Raw genomic sequence first — 15,382 nt, forward strand, 5'->3', positions numbered from 1 at the left:
GATGACAAGAAGCACTGGGAAGACGGTGTATCTCGGTATTCCTGAGCCAGGTGACCCCGGAGGGCCCGCTCCTCAGCCAGGAGAGCTGCATTGTCCCCGTGTGCACAGCCTGCCGGCGCGATCGGAGGGGATTGCTCACGGGGCCTGCGGACCTAGCGAGGAAGAGTGGCCTCTCGACCCCAGGACAGACTGAAATCACAGGTATGCTCCGTGCAGCCTGGGGTTCAGAGGCCAACCCCCCACTCGCTATCTGCCCTCCAGTGGCTGCAGGGCGTCTGGAAAACCCTGGGCCCCGAGGTTTCCCCGTCACAGGGCTCTGACTGCAACTTCTTTCCAGCCTGTCTTGGGGCTGCTCGATCAGAGCCTCTCACTCTGAGAGTGGGCCAGTCTCCCAGCCTAGTCCCGGCCCCCAGCTCCAAGCTCCCTCGCTCCACGAACCACCCACCTGTGCATCTGCAAACCTACTTTCTCTGTTCATGGGCTAGGTTCCTCTACCCTGCTTTCCTTCCTGAAGTCTTCGGCTTCCCAGTCCTCTCCTCTAGGATGTTTTCGTTTAATGAGAGGTGAGACTTCCTTTCCTGCCTTGAAGCCAAGTGACTAGAAATGTATCCAGCCAGCCAGCCAGCCTTATAACCATTCATTTGTTTACCCATCCACCAAGGTACCCACCCAGCGGGGTGTCCATTCATACATTCTTCCTTCCACCCATTCATCCATATCCATCCATGGACCCATCCTTTTATCCATTCTTTCGTCCATTTGTCTATCACCCATCTGTCCATCCAACCACCTCATTCTTGACCACAGAACCTTAGGATAATAGAGTGGGAAGGAACAAGGTACTGCTGTAATTGGCCTTCTCGATTGCCCAGAGAAGACCTGGGGATCTAGTCCTTCCACCACTTACTAACTGGATGGTCCATGTAAATAAATTAATCTGTCTGAGCCAGTTGTTCTTCATCAATGAGATGGGGATGCTATCTCATCCTTCTACCTCACAGGGCTGTGGTGCAGTGTGTCATGTTAGCAAGGATTTACTGATTCCATATTATGTAACAGGAGCTATCATTCCTTGAGCTGGCCCTCAAGGACCTCAAAGAGGCTGCAGCTGAGGTGGGGAGACATGAAACCTCAACAGGGCAGCTGGATCAAGGGCAGGAAAAGTTCTCTGGGAGAGCAGTCTGTTCGAGAAGCAACAGAAGAGGCAAAGGCAGGAGGCAGGGGAGCTACACAGCTAGGAAATTGGCTTATGTACCTGGAGACCAAGGGTGGGCAGTCTGGAAAGACAGGTTGGGTGGGATTTTCCAGGGGTAGCACAACGGAGTTCGGGAAAGACCTCGGACATGGAAAGACTTGGCCAGCCGGTACAAACCACAGCGATTCCTTACTCTGAGGCTTTTACTCAGGTCCCCAGACAGAAAAAAATATCTGCTTGGTGACAGCCAGGCCTCGAGAGACTCGGTTCCTGCCGCCTAGAAGAGAAGCCAGTGCCTGGCATTTCTGACCTTTGTGCTGCTAAATATATCATTGGTGACAGTGGTTCATGCCCCTGAGGCTGTGGGGCCACCGGACAAAGCTTCCATGGCTTGCTTCCCCGTCTCCATGGCTCAGCCAGGGCCTGCTATGTCAGCTCCCCTGAGAGCCCCTGTGGGCATCTGAACCCAGGAACAGGTTCAGCGGTACCCCAGGTAGGTAAGCGTGTCTCGTGTGCTAGGCATGGCTCTTCAGGCTTTGCCCTCTGAGCCTCAGCCCCATTTCACACAGGCGCCAACCGGCTTGGCCAGACGTCAGCTGCCCAAGTCCACACTGAGGCCCGGCCAGGTCCAGGGCCTGTGCTCTCACCTCTGCCTGTCCCCTCCTCACACTTCCCCTGCCCTTGAGACAGCAGTCTCTGGCACACATGGCCCTGCTTAAACCATATCTTCTCCCTCACGAATTATCTTTCTGCTTCTGCCTTAGTGGATTCGCCCAGCTCCCCTGAGAGGTAAGTGACACCATTGTGCACAATTTATAGATTAGATAACTCAGGCCCCCCCAAGACGAGGGCCATGCTCCAGGTGTGGGGGCTGCTCAGGCACTAAGGTGGGAGCTCCCCTGGCAACGTGGGGAGAAGCACACCACCTGGGGCTGGCCCTTAGCGAGTGCCAGTCCCGTACCCTACCAAGAGCCCAGCCCTCATCCCAGGGCTCTGGTGGCTCCAGGTGGCCCAGTGGGTGACCGTGTTCCTCACAGCTGCTAAGAGAGCCCCTGAGGCTGAGCATAAAACATTAATCTCTAAATGGTAAGATGTTGGCCCTGGCAGGAGGCTGTGGTCTAAAATATCTTCACAGTCCTGCCCTGATGACAAGACCCAAGGGACTCCCACTTCCCTGCTCTACCACCCTCGTGTGCAGAGAAGAGCCCTGAGGAACCGCTCAAGCCTCCTGGTTACTGCAACCCCTTCTTGACATTCGTTTCATGTTCTCAGAATCTCCCGGGTGGGAGAGGCCCGTGTCTGCAGAGCATCCTAGAAAGATGCCTCGTGTGCCAGATGGTGAGAGTGATAAGGCATGACTTGAACACCTGTGTTGTGCCATGAACCGCGCTAAAGGGCTTTCTGGGCCTTACCTCATGGGTTCTCGTGGCAGCCCCTTGAAGCGGGGACTCGATATCCCCCCCTTTACAGCTGAGGTGGCTGAGGCTTATAGAGGTCACACAGCCAGTAATCAGTAGAGCCAAGTTTGGACCCAGGCAGTCTGCTCCAGTCTGGCCCGTAAACACGACACTAACCATCTTCTCTAGCCTGACTGGAGTGAGAAGCAGGTAAGCAGCCGTGGGGGGCTATGTGAATGGAAACTGCTGACAGAACCTTTGTCTGGAAGGGCCCTTCACCTCTGGCTCCCACACCAACTTCTCTCTAGCCCCATAAGCCCTGAGAGGACAGCATCCCCTGCAGCCTGGTGGCAGCCCTGTGGGGACCCACCATCCCCGAGCACAGCTGGCCTTCAGGGAAAAGACAGAGGGTCACCACTGTGGTGAGGCAAGAGCCCCCTCCCTGAGGCCCAGCTTCCTGGAGGTGAGGACTGTGCAGCCCCTGAGGCCATGGGAGGGGAAGAAATGGGAGGGAAGGGGATAGCTGGGGAGACACAAACACAGCCAAGCGTCAGGCTGGCACACCCAGAGAGCCCATGGGGCAAGACCCTGCTGCCAAGAGCCCAGTGGGGCTGTGGGGAGCTCTGCTCTTCTCTTTCTGACTTACCACAGTCGTTCGGCTCTCTGAGCTCAGCCCTGAACAGCGGCCTCTCGCTGGGGCTTGACCCCCCAGGCATACGCGCCCGCTCAGGGCTTCTGCATGTCTCATGACCTCTGTTCCCCAGATGTCATATGTCTCCCTCCCTCACCGCCTTCAAGTCTTTGCTGAAACATCACCTGCTCAGGGAGGCCTTTCCTGCCACACTAGTTGAAGTCCTCCCCCCTGCCCTTCCTGGGCCCTACCCTCCATGATGTATCTCCATGGCACTCCCCACCACTGGACACACTTTATGTTCATGTATCCATTTATTTCTTTTTATTCTCCCTGCACTAGACTGTAAGCTTCTTGAGGGCAGGAATTTTTGACTGTTTTGTTCTTTACTCTATTCCCAGTTTCTAGAACAGTGCCTGCCCCCTAGTAAGTAGGCACTTAATAAATATGTGTTGAATGAACGAATGAACAAATGAATGCTAACAGCAGCCCCTGGCAGGAGTTACAGAGAATGTCCTTATGAGTAGTGTAGGGGTGTAGGGAGAGAAGGCCCTTCCTGCACTGTGGATGGAGAAGGAAAGAGGTAAGGTGGGGGCACATCATGGGCAGGGGGCCAGGGCCAGGCAGGGGGCCTTGTGGCCAGGCCCTGAGCCCCAGGCCCTGAGCCAGAGTGAAGCAGGAGCAGGGCTGCCAGGCTACGTCTGGGGAAGGTCTGGACGGGGCCAGGGTTGAAGGGGCATCCAAGGCCATGCACAGGCTTGAGAAAGCTTCCTTTGGCTGCTGTGGCCCAGGCCAAAGCAACATCTAAGCCTGGGCCCAGTGAAGCTCCCGAGGCCCCCTGAGCTCAGCTGTCTGGGGCTGCCCCAGCTAATATTAGCTCGTCCCCACCCAGCCTGGCGTCGGCCTGGCGGGGTAGGCCAGCCCGAGCAGGCACCGCCCCCTGGCACCAACAGAAGCCCCGGGCCCCAACAGCATCTGGGGTCTGCCTGGCCCTTGCGGCCAATGCTCGCTGTGCCCACGCATCCCCTGTAAAGTAACGCATTTCATGGCCCGAAGCTGGGATACATGGCCCCTGCCCACCAGCCCCCTCCACACTGATACTCTCATCAGCGTCTCAGGTGCCCATGCCTGGCTCCCCACCACAGATGTCAACAGCCCTCCTTGCCCCTCTACTCTGCATGCACAACTTCCATCTTCCACCCTCATCGCCCACTACACTGGGACAGGGGGGCAGAGCTGGACCAGTGGCCCATGCCAACCAGTGGGGAGACTGAGGGTCAGAGGAGGCCAGGATCTGCCTATGACGCACAGCAGGTTTGTGGCAGAAAGCAAGACAGAATCCAAGCCCGCCAGGATGACACCCCTGAAATCTGGCCCCTGGGAGACAGACCTGGGCCAAGGTAGGTGAGGTGACCCCCTAGAGAGTTATTTGAAAGGAGAGTCAGTTGCTGAAAGAAGGAAGCAGACAGCGAACAGCTGATGGTTTTGGTCTTCTAGAGCCAAGCGCCGGCAAAAAGACAATAATGGAACCTACGATAATTAAGCACTTATTATGTTTCGGGTTCTGGGCTAAGTGCTTAACACATTCAAGCCTCTCGACTTCCCTATGAGTCAGGTGCTATTAATATCTCTCTCGAGGTACAGACAGGTTAGGGAACTTGTCCAAGGTCACACAGCTGGGACGTGGTGGGGCCGGGACTTGAATGCGGGCCTCCTGGCTCCAGAGGCCACGCTCTTAAGAGACCTGGACTCCAGGTCACACTACCAGGTGGGGCCTCGAGGCCCACCGACTTTCAGCTGAACACGTGACTGGAGCTCCTAGCGGGGGACCTTCGGACAAAAAGCATCCTAGGCTTTCAAGGGGAAGGGTCTGTGCTGACAGCCAGTAACTCGTAGAGGGAAGGGGATGACGGAAGGGACAGAGAAGAGAAGGAGGGGGATGGCGAAGACGACGGGGAGGGAGAGGGAAGAGCCTGGCTGGCCTCCAGGAGGAGTCGCAAGAGAAGTGACACTTGGGCATCGGGCCCGACCACCTGGGCCTGCGAACACTGTGCCTGCCACACTGGTGTCCTTGTGTGAGAGCTCGTGTGTCCTGGTTTGGGCCGCACCCCCAGGCCTGACCAGGACACTGGCCCTCCCAGCATTGCTTCAGCCTCTGTCTCTCCCCCATTCCTTCGGCTCGGGGACGGAGGCATTGTGTCCCCGGGTGAGGCAAGGAAGAAGGGGGTCAGCCAGGAACAGGCTCAAAGGTGTGGTGCCAATGTCTGACCTAGGTCTTGCACTCTGGCCTCCTTATCCATCCTCTCAATAAATATTTATTTGGCACCCATTACCTGCCAGGTCCTGTTCTAGGTTCTTCTAGTGAAAGAAACAGACAACAAACAAGGTAAATAAGTAAAATACATTAGATGGTGTTAATGCAAAAGAGGAAACAAGAGAGCATGGAATGGGGGGAGGGAAAGCCAGGGGGTTGATCGGAGCTAATGACGTCTGAGTGGTCTGAGAACTTACAGATGCAGTTGGCACTTACTGACCCGGGCCTCATCCCCAGGCCTGTCACCCTGATGCCAACATCTTGGGCACAAGGAAAGATCAGAATCACCCCCCTTGAAGCTCTGCCAACCTGCACACACCCATTCAGGCTTCTCTGTGTCCTGATACTTCCCCTCAACTGGGAATGGCTGCCCGCCTCAGCACTTCTCGGAATCGAGTGTATGTATGATTCATCTGGGGATCTCGTTAAAATGAAGGTTCTGAATCAGGAGGTCTCCGGTGGAGCCTGAAACTCCTCGTTTCTACCCAGTACCCAGGTGATGTTGATGCTGTTGGCCAGAGGTCCACGCCACATAGCAAGAGCCCTATGTCCCAGCCCCCAATGCAGAGTCTCCCTCGCTGAGCGTGAGCATCACCGGAGCGTGGAGCCAACATCCTGAGCACCCCTGCCCCCAGATCTAGGAATCAAATTCTTGAGGGACAGAGCCCAGGAGCCTGACCTTTTGGAAGCAGCCCAAGTAATCTGAGAGTCAGCCATGGGTGGGAATCCTCCAGCAACCACCCCTGCAGCCCCCAGCACAACTACTGCAAAGAGCCCTGGCCCCAGGCCAGCCCCAACCAGCACAGAAGGAGCTCACGGCAACCGTCTCCACAGCGCCCCTTCACCACCGAAGCTAGCCGCCCTGGCCTGCCCCAGCCCCTACAGGCTGACATGGCATCTCCTCTCTGAGTGCCCCTCTCTGCAACTCCCAGAGGGCACACAGCCAGGAGAAGGGCCTGGAGGGGAGGGCAAACAGGTGCCACCTGCTAGGCCTGAGCATGCACACCCTGAGGAGGGGGGCCGCACAGGTTCATGCCTGAGAGTGGCTGCGTGAGCCAGGGATGGTTCACAGTGGTCACAGTGGCAAGCCAGGCAGGGTGTGATTACTGTGCTTTGAAGGAATGCATGAGAGCAGGTTGAGAGAGCCTGAATGAATGCAAGAGGAAAGGAGGAAGCTCTTCAGAGCCCTTCCCTGGGGCTCCTGCCCACTTGGTGTCAGGGCCCTTGGCAGGAGAGCTCAAATGTGTCCTAGAGAGGAGCGGGGCTGAAGATGTGGAAGGAGAGATAGGGAAGGACTAACTTGGCTCCCACGGTGACTCTGGGAAGCTGAAGCCCAGAATTCTTAGACTCCTGGAATGTCAGCGCTGGGAAGGGACTTGGCCATTTGGAATGACCTCTGTAGTTTACAGAGGCAAACCCTGCAGCCTGAGGGGGTGGTGAGACTTGCCCAAGGGAGCCTGGGTTGGTTTAATGGCCTGGCTACAGATCTTGTTCTGGCTCAGTTGCCCGATGCCCACAACTGGGGAATTGTCTGTGGCCTCATCTCTCTGTGCACCTGGGCTGGTCCTTGATCCTGACGGCCTGCCTGCCCCCAGCCACAGGGCTCCAGAAGTGCCCCACTGACCTCCAGCTCATGCAAGTCTGGCGACTCCATGCCCAACCCTCACTCCCAAATGTGGTCAGCCAGGGCAGGAGCAGCCAGGGTAGGCATTAGGGGCCTTGCGGGATGGGTTGTCACATTCAGCAAATCTCGAAGGGACATTGAGAGAAGGAAATAGATAAGCAAAGACCCAGAGGTTGGAATGAGGGCTGAAGATGAGGAGGCCCGGGAGGAGCCTGGCAGAAGGGAGCAACTCATGGCCAGGTTCCAGAGCAGAAGGCCTCGAATGCCGAGTTGAGGAGGAGCCAGCATTACCCCTTGCTTCCCCCATGTATCTATCACCTCATGCTGGAGCGCTTCGGATCCTCCCTGAGCCCTCTGCCATTTCCCGTAGGCATATGGAGCCCCAGGGCCTGCATGGCTGGTGGGCTTCTGAAGACCCTCTTCCTGGGGGCTGCCAGAGCACCTCTTAGCCCACGAGCCTGGATCCTTACCTACCCAAGTTCAGGGGCCAGAACTTGATGAGCAGGATTCCTGGACAGGTTGTGGGGAAAGAGTGTTTGCTGGGGGAGGAAACCCAAGCCTGGGCCAGAGCCCCCACTCTCCTGGAACGGCGATGGGAGGTAGTCCTGAGCAGTGGTTTCGGGCAGAGTCTCAGTGTCGGGCAGCCCAGGTCTGAACTCTGGCTCTCCCGCTCGGGAGCTAAGTGACCTTGGATAAGTTACTAGCCTCTTCGAGCCTCAGCAGCCTCATCTGTGACGCTGACGTGATGATAATGATACAGTTCCATGGCAGTTTGGTGAGAATTAAATGAGAATATGGAAATGAAGCCCTTAAGAAGGATACATAGTAAATGCTTTCGTAAATAGCAGCCGTTAGTATTATGATTCAAGAAAGGAAAGGGGTTCTAGAAAAATCCTGCTAGGAGGATGATAAGAACAGAATTGGGGCCAACTCTGGGTTGAATGACCTGCAGACATCTCAACCAGCTGTGCTGGGCCCCGGCGGTGGGGGGCGTGGAGAAGGGAGGTGGGAGGGCAGCTGACTGCTTCATCTCCCTTCCTCAGGAGAGGAAATAATGGGGGTAAGTAAGAGAACAGCATGCCCAGGTGGTACTTGGTGTGTTCTGTTAAAACTGAGAGCCAATAGAAATGCAAATGGCCAGGCCCTGGGCCAAGAGGCTTGGGGTGAGAGTTTGTGTTTCACTGATGCCCTGTGTGGTCTTGGGCAAGTGTCTTCCCCTCTCTGAGTCTGCTTCTCCTCCACGGGATGAGGGCAGTGGCTAGAGAGGGCCCAGGGGCACCCAGACAGCCCCATGCATGTGGAAGGTGGTGGCTCCCACCCAACTGGTCCCCATGAATCAGGCCTGGGCAGCCAATAGTCACAGGAGCCTCTTAGGCTCCCTTTTCCTCTGACCCTGCCTCTGGGGAAGGGAAGCTCAGGCCAGCGGCTAGCCTAGGGGCTGATGGGAGGCAGTGGCTCGAGGCCGCCCTGACCTTTCCGTCCGGAGTGAGCACACTGGTCATGGGACCGCTCAGAATAGCCAGAGCACTATACTCGGCTGTCTTGGGAGGCCCCGAGGTCCCTGGCCTAGGCAGCGGGCGCTGAAATAAGCCCCCTCCAGATTCCTTCCCCCACCTCTAAGACAACCGGCCTCCTCTCTGGGAAGCTCAAGCCAATCTTCCCAAAGCTTCTGGCAGACGGCCAGCCTCCTGCCCAGAGTTAAGGAGCACAGATACCTGCCTCCAGGGTACAGGACTCTAAACGCTCCCTGAGGCATGGGGAAGGTGTAGGAGGGCTCTCTGGCCACTGAGCCTGGAGTTAGAGATCTGGGTTTCTGAACCAGCCCCCCACCTGCTCACGTTTGGCCTTGGGAAAGCACTCTTCTCGGGGCCCCAACTGCCTCATCTGTCCTAGCAGTAGCTCCTATTATACTGAGTTTGTAAGAAGCTTAGAGTCTGGAGCAAGAGATAAACCTGAATTAAGCAAGGCTGCTAATGAACATTTTTATTGCATACCAGATAGCTTTTCTGAAGGGAAGGACTCTCAACCCTGACCCAGGGTGTGGGGTCTGGGAAGGCATCACCCAGGAACAGTGTTTCAAGCAGGGTGTGAAGGATGAAGAGGTGCAGACCAGGAGGAAAGAGTGCTCCCCGGAGAACAGCATGTGCAAAGGCCCTGAAGCAGGGGTGCCAGGCAGAGGCAAGAAACTGAAATGAGGCAGCTCGGTGAGCCATGGGGAGAGCCAGTCCAGAGGAGACTGATGAGGCAGGCAGTGCTGCAGGGGCCCCAGTACGGTCCAGGGAAGCACCGAAGGGTTTTAAACAGGCAAGGGAATAGACTGACAGATTCGTGAGCTGAAGAGCCCTCTCTCGGTGGTGGCCAAATAGAGAATGGGCTGGAGGGGGCCAGGGTCTGAAGGCAGGAGAGCAGCTGGGAATCGCTGGAGGGGTGGGTCTCAGGGGAACAATGGTGGCTTGCACCAGGATGGGGGATGTGGAGACGGAGGGCAAAGGACGGAATCTAGAGAGCCATGAAGTAGAAGGATAATACAACCAATCGGAGTGATAATGGCAACCAATATTTATCGAGCACTTACTGCATGCCAGGCCCTGTGACTGGGGGCTCTCCACACATGACCTCAGTGAATCTTTCATTAACTGTATCATTAGGCCCATTTTAGAGGTGAAGGGTCTGAGAGACTAGGACAGGGAGACACTGGTTTCTGGTTTTTCACCCCTGACAAGGGAGCTGGGGCGGGGGGATGTGGGGAAGGTACCATCCAGAGACACAAGGACACCTGTAAAAGCATCACAGGAAGGAGAAAAACACCAAGTGGGGGGCACACTGTTGTGGGGGGCACGTGGGGTGGCGGCGGGGAGGGTGACCCAGCAGCTCCTTCTCCACTGCTCATGAGTCTCCTTCACATGTTACCATGACTAGAGGTGGGGCCCTGGCAGGCTCTGAGGTGGGGAGCTGTCTAGGAAGTCCCTGATAGCAGCTCTCTCCCTCCGGGATCTCACCAAGACTCCAAGAGCCCTTTGTCAGCTAAGACCCCAAGGGAGGAACAGCAGTCTCTTGCTGGGCTCTTCACTCCGGCCACCAAGTGCATTTCCCTCCCAGGGAGCTGAGGAGGAGATGGGGCTGCATTGGGTCCCAAAGAGCAGGGGACAAGGCAGAGAGACAGAGAGCCAGCATCAGAGGAGAGATGGACAGTGGGCTGGTGGGGCTTCCCCAGCTTGGGAACCACTGGCACCTCCTTGTCATTTGGAAGGTCAAGTGACTGTCATTTGAAAGGGGGACAGATGTCATCACACACAGACACACACACAGACACACACACACAGACACACACACACACAGACACACACACACTACATACTAAGGATACTCTCTGGCCTACAGAAAGAACAAGGACCACCATTAGCCCTGACCTGACACAGAACAATGTTCCTAATGAAAACAAGCAAACCATAGATAAAAGCCAAGGCCTGCACCAGCCCCCAAGGCAGAGAGAAGGGCAGGTTTCAAGGCAGGCCGCCCCAGGCTTTGCCAACAGCCCTGCTCCCGCACCCTCATGGCTTTGCTCGCCAGGACTGCCGTCCCCTGCCATCTGCCTGGCTAATTCCTACCTGCCCCCCAAAGCTTACCCTAGCATTGCCTCCTCTGGGACAGGGCCTCCTCTTAATAGCCCAGGAAGTCCCTTTGTGGCCCTCACCACATAGTGTCACCACCATCCTTCGCTTGTGTGTGTCCACCCCTCACCCCGTCCTGTCCCAGCTCACCTCCCCACCCCTCACCCCCTCAGCCTGGGTGCCCAGGAAAGCACGGGAGAGAGGACCCAGGGAACTGGCTGCTCTAGCTCGCACTGCCACCCCTCAAGAGGTCAGATGGGACCTCCCGCTCCAGCCAAATAGCCCTTACCTTCCAGGGCCAGCAAGAAGGCCTGGGTAGGGTAGGGTGGCCTCACTGTCTGTCTGATCCACGCATCCGCAATGGCCTGGGCTAGAGCAGTATTTCAACTGAGGACAGGCATGAGGAGCAAAACCACTCACTAAGGCAGCTCAGGAGGACCAGGAGATCAAGGGAGCAAGCAGGAAGCTGGTCTGGAGTTTCATCTTCCTCAAGGTACACTCACACGTGGGCAACACAGGGTCTCTGTCACAAGCAAGCACCCACAGCCACACTGACACACAGAGCCTCACACACACACACACACACACACACAGCCCGAGCCACACGCAGGGTCCCTCACCCCACATGCGGCCGCCTGCACAGATGGTCTCATGCACACAGGCTTACACACACACAGCCTCACATGCAGAGCTCCACATGTACAGTGTCACACTCGCCACACACAGCAATACACTCACACGGACACACTCACCTCAGGTTCCTCACACACACACACACACACACACACGGCATTTCTCTTACACGTACAGTCTCCCTCTCTTATGTACGCGCTCTCTCCCACGCTGTCTCGTTCTCACACACAAGGTCCATCTCAAAACACACAGAATCTGTCTCTCTCACATTCACACAGAATTTCTGATACAGAGACTCACAGAATCTCTCTCACAGAGTCTCACCACAAACACACACACGCGCGCACACACGTGCTCACACACGCACACCCTACTCCCAGTCTCACTCACACGTATTTTTATTCTTACCCAGCCTTTTCTCACACATATGAAGAGTCTCTCGCACCCACAGAGAATCCCTCTTACACATATCTCTCTCACACACATACCGCTTTTCTTTCACACACACATACAATGTCACACACATCCAGGATTCTGGTCTAGAATCTAGAATAAAAATTCAAATCCTGACCCACCAGTTTGAGGAGGGGGGAGGGGTAAACAAAGGTGACAGCAGTAGCAGAGCAAAGATGGAGGGGGAGGAAGGACAGGCAGCCGGCTGGTCCCTGCGCAGATGAGCCGCAGAGAGGCAGCGCAATGCAGCTAGGCCAGCCTGGAGTGCAGCAGGAAGCCTGGGTTCTAATCCAGGCTCTGCCCTCAGTTCTTGAGTGCCCTTGGGCAGGTCCCTCCTCTGTGAGCCTCAGCGTCCTCATATGTCACCCGAAGGCGTTAGAATGACTCTATGAGGCTACTGGGAAAAAAAGGAGGTGGCACCGATGGTGGGGGGGTTTCTAGCCCACCTCCACCTCCCCACTACACCCCAGCTCTTCCCTTAGAGTCTGCTCTTCAATGAACACTTGAGACAATCAGGACTTTTCTGTAAGGTTTCGAACACCAACAAGACCCCAAACCACACTAACCAGCCCATTTATCTGCATGGGGTGAAGGCCACCCCATGGCCTAGGAACATGGAGTCAGGTGGAAGAAGATGGACAGTGATGGGGCTGGAACCTGTCCCACATGTCCCCGGCCTATTCTGAAAGTCAGGAACACAGCTCAGAACCCTAAAGCTGAGCCCAAGCCCTGGGGTGGGAGGATCCAGCCTCTTACTAGGGAGCAGGTGGGCAAAAGGACAATGAGGAAGTTGGGCCTTCTCCTTCCTTCCTGGGCCAAGGAGGATGGTCGTGGTGGTGAGATGCTGTCCAAGGTCAAATGCAGGCTGAATGGTGGCTGCTCTAACCCAGGCCTTGCCCAGCATGCCCCCAGCCCCAACATGTACTCGTTCAACCTCCCAGTGCCCCTCCTCCTGCCCCTCCCCACAGCTCAGCCACAGCCTCCAGTTACATAATCCCCTGGCTATGGTGGCCTCTGTCAGGAAAGGAGAGGGGAAGGTAGACCTCTGAGGGTCCCAGTCCATTCTGGGAATGGCAGGGAGCTGGCAACCAGCTCAGGGGAGGATGGGGTCCCAGGAGACCTAGGTTCTAGTCTTGCTTCACCTCTAGCTCCCTGAGCGATCTTGTGTAGGGTCTTCAGAGGCAAAATGAGGGGCTTGGTTCTCTCCCTATCCACCCCCGCCAACACACACATCTGTTCTAGGATTTAATATATAAGACTCTGTCCTGCTGCCCCCTTCCTCACATGCTAAAACACTGAGTGTTCTATCTAAGTCACAAATCTACCAGGCCTGTGCCTAAACAGCCCTTTTCTCCCTGTGGACACCTCAGTGCCCCCCAAGTCCCCTTCCCCCACCGATCCCCAGCACTGATCCTGCCTCCTCCCCCGCCCCATCTTCCCAACCTTGGCTCCAGGGGGCAGGAGGGAAGGGATGTGGAACAGTAAAAAAGAGCAGTGGTTTGCCTAGTAGGAGGCTTGGGGCGGGGGGGGGGGGTGGGGTGGGGGGGGGGGGGGGGACTCTGCTTTGAATTCCCAACTCTGACCCTCCCCCTCATGCTTTAGGCCCCATTCAGACCTTGCAGAGCTCAGTGAATGCAAGGGGTGTCTCCTCCAGGGTAGGTGGTTGCTACCAGTGTTTCCCTTTTGGGCTCAGTGAAGCAGTAAAGACCCTTAGATTTCACCAGACCCCCTCTCCCATTTTACAGATGAAGAAACCAATCCAGAGAAGCCTCTGAAAGGCCAAGGTCAGCAGCAGGGTGCCCTTTCTCTCCTGTAACAAGCTGCTATCACTAAAGGGGAGTGGCCGATGAAGACACACCCACCTCACACACCTTCTTGCAGGTTCCCCTTTAGAACCCCCCACTCTTCCCCTGACAGGTCCCAGAGGAAGCACAGGCAAAGTCTAGTGGCCCCCTCCAAAACCCTTCCCTTTTGATGAAGAAGGACAGGCTGTGTTCCCAGGAACAGGTCTCAGAGGGGCCACATCACCCTCCCCACAGCCCAGGCCCATACCAACTACCAAGCTATTAATTAGCCATAAAGATTCCCCTTTGACCATCTCTTCACAGCAGCCTGAGGTTACTCCCTGGGGAGGGGTGGTCTGTCTCAAGCAGCAGACCAGGGCAAGCCCTCCTCTACAGGCCCTGACTGGCTCCAGATGCCTTTTACCTGGGAGGGAGGAAGGGCTCCCAGCTTCCTTCCCCACACCAAAATCTAAAGGGCAGTTCACATCTTCCCAGGGTACATCTGCAAAGACACAAATATGCATGCACAGGCACTCCTGCACACTCAAACATACAAACACGTTCTCTCATTCCCACTAATACTTTACCTACCCGAATCGACACCACCATACTTACATAAATATGCACACACAATCTACTCATACACACAAACACCCATTTGTACTCACTCATACATATTTAATTTGCAAATACAGACACAGACCTTACATACCTACAAAACTAGTCCCCCTCAAAGAGGAACCTCTCTTTTATCCCCCCTTTTATACACGTTCTCATACGTACACACACACACACACACACACTCCTTTCAGTTCTGACTCTCTAGGCGCCAGTTCTCGAATCCACCCCCGCCCCAGGGAGGCAGAGGATCTTCTGATGGATAGGTTGTCACTTACCCGCGCGTAGCGGGAGGAGTAGGGGTCCTCGAAGAGCGCCCAGATGCGCGGCTGCCAGCGGCGCCAGAAGCCGCCTGGCCGTCCGTCCGGGGAGTCGCTAAGCGCCAGGCGCTTGGTCATCTCCAGCTCGTCCTCACCGTCACCTGAGTCGCCGGGGCCGTCGGCGTCCGCGTCGTCGGCGCTGTTGTCAAGGGGTGCGCCGCCAAAGCTATCGAGCGCCTCCTCTGCGTCGCGATGCTGGCGGTAAGTCATCCAGCAGCAGGGCTCCACGTCGGTCTCGTCGATGCCCCAGAAGGCCAGCTCCTCTTCATAGAGTGGCCCGCACACGTCGGCGGGGCAGTGCAGCTTGCCAGTGCGATAGTAGTTCAGGATGTGCGCGAAGACGCCTGGGTGGCGGTCGAAAAAGAACTCGTCGGCGCGCGGGTCATAGTCGAAATGGCTGTGGGCGTCGGGCTCCGCCAGCCAGGCGAGCCGCGTGCCGGGCAGCGTGCGCAGCGTCGAGCGGTACGTCTGGTGGCGCGTGCCGCCCACGTTGATCACGATGCGCTCGCTCTCGTCCCCTTGGCCCATCGCGGCGCCCCCTTAGGCATGGCGCGGCCCAGCGACACCCATGGGAGCGGCCGCCAGGGGGAGTTGGCGCCGGGGAGGGGGGCGCGGGGCCTCCTCCCCCCTCCCCCCAGCCGTCGGGGGGTACAGAAGATGGTGGCTCTGGCCACCCCAAGAGCGACCCAAGCCCCTCGGGGCGCTTTCTGTCGGGTGCTGGTCCAGGGGAGTGTGCGCGGGATCCCAGGGGTCTCTAGGCGCCAGATGTGGGGAGGGAGCGGGTCCGGCTGCGGAGGAGGCA

At 56.7% G+C, this 15,382-nt stretch overlaps 1 protein-coding gene across 1 annotated transcript in view; it reads right to left on the bottom strand.

Annotated features, from left to right (window-relative positions):
* The window catches only part of KCNC1 (potassium voltage-gated channel subfamily C member 1), a 41,189-nt gene extending 26,081 nt beyond the window's left edge, over window positions 1–15,108 (bottom strand). Inside the window, exon 1 of the mRNA XM_021685831.1 lies at window positions 14,539–15,108. Within this exon, the coding sequence (XP_021541506.1) occupies window positions 14,539–15,108 (570 nt within the window). The remainder of the gene's footprint in view (window positions 1–14,538) is intronic.
* Between the last annotated feature and the right edge of the window lie 274 nt (window positions 15,109–15,382).

The sequence above is a fragment of the Neomonachus schauinslandi genome, chromosome 11 (genome assembly GCF_002201575.2).
Source record: "Neomonachus schauinslandi chromosome 11, ASM220157v2, whole genome shotgun sequence".
Taxonomy (NCBI): Eukaryota; Metazoa; Chordata; class Mammalia; order Carnivora; family Phocidae; genus Neomonachus; species Neomonachus schauinslandi.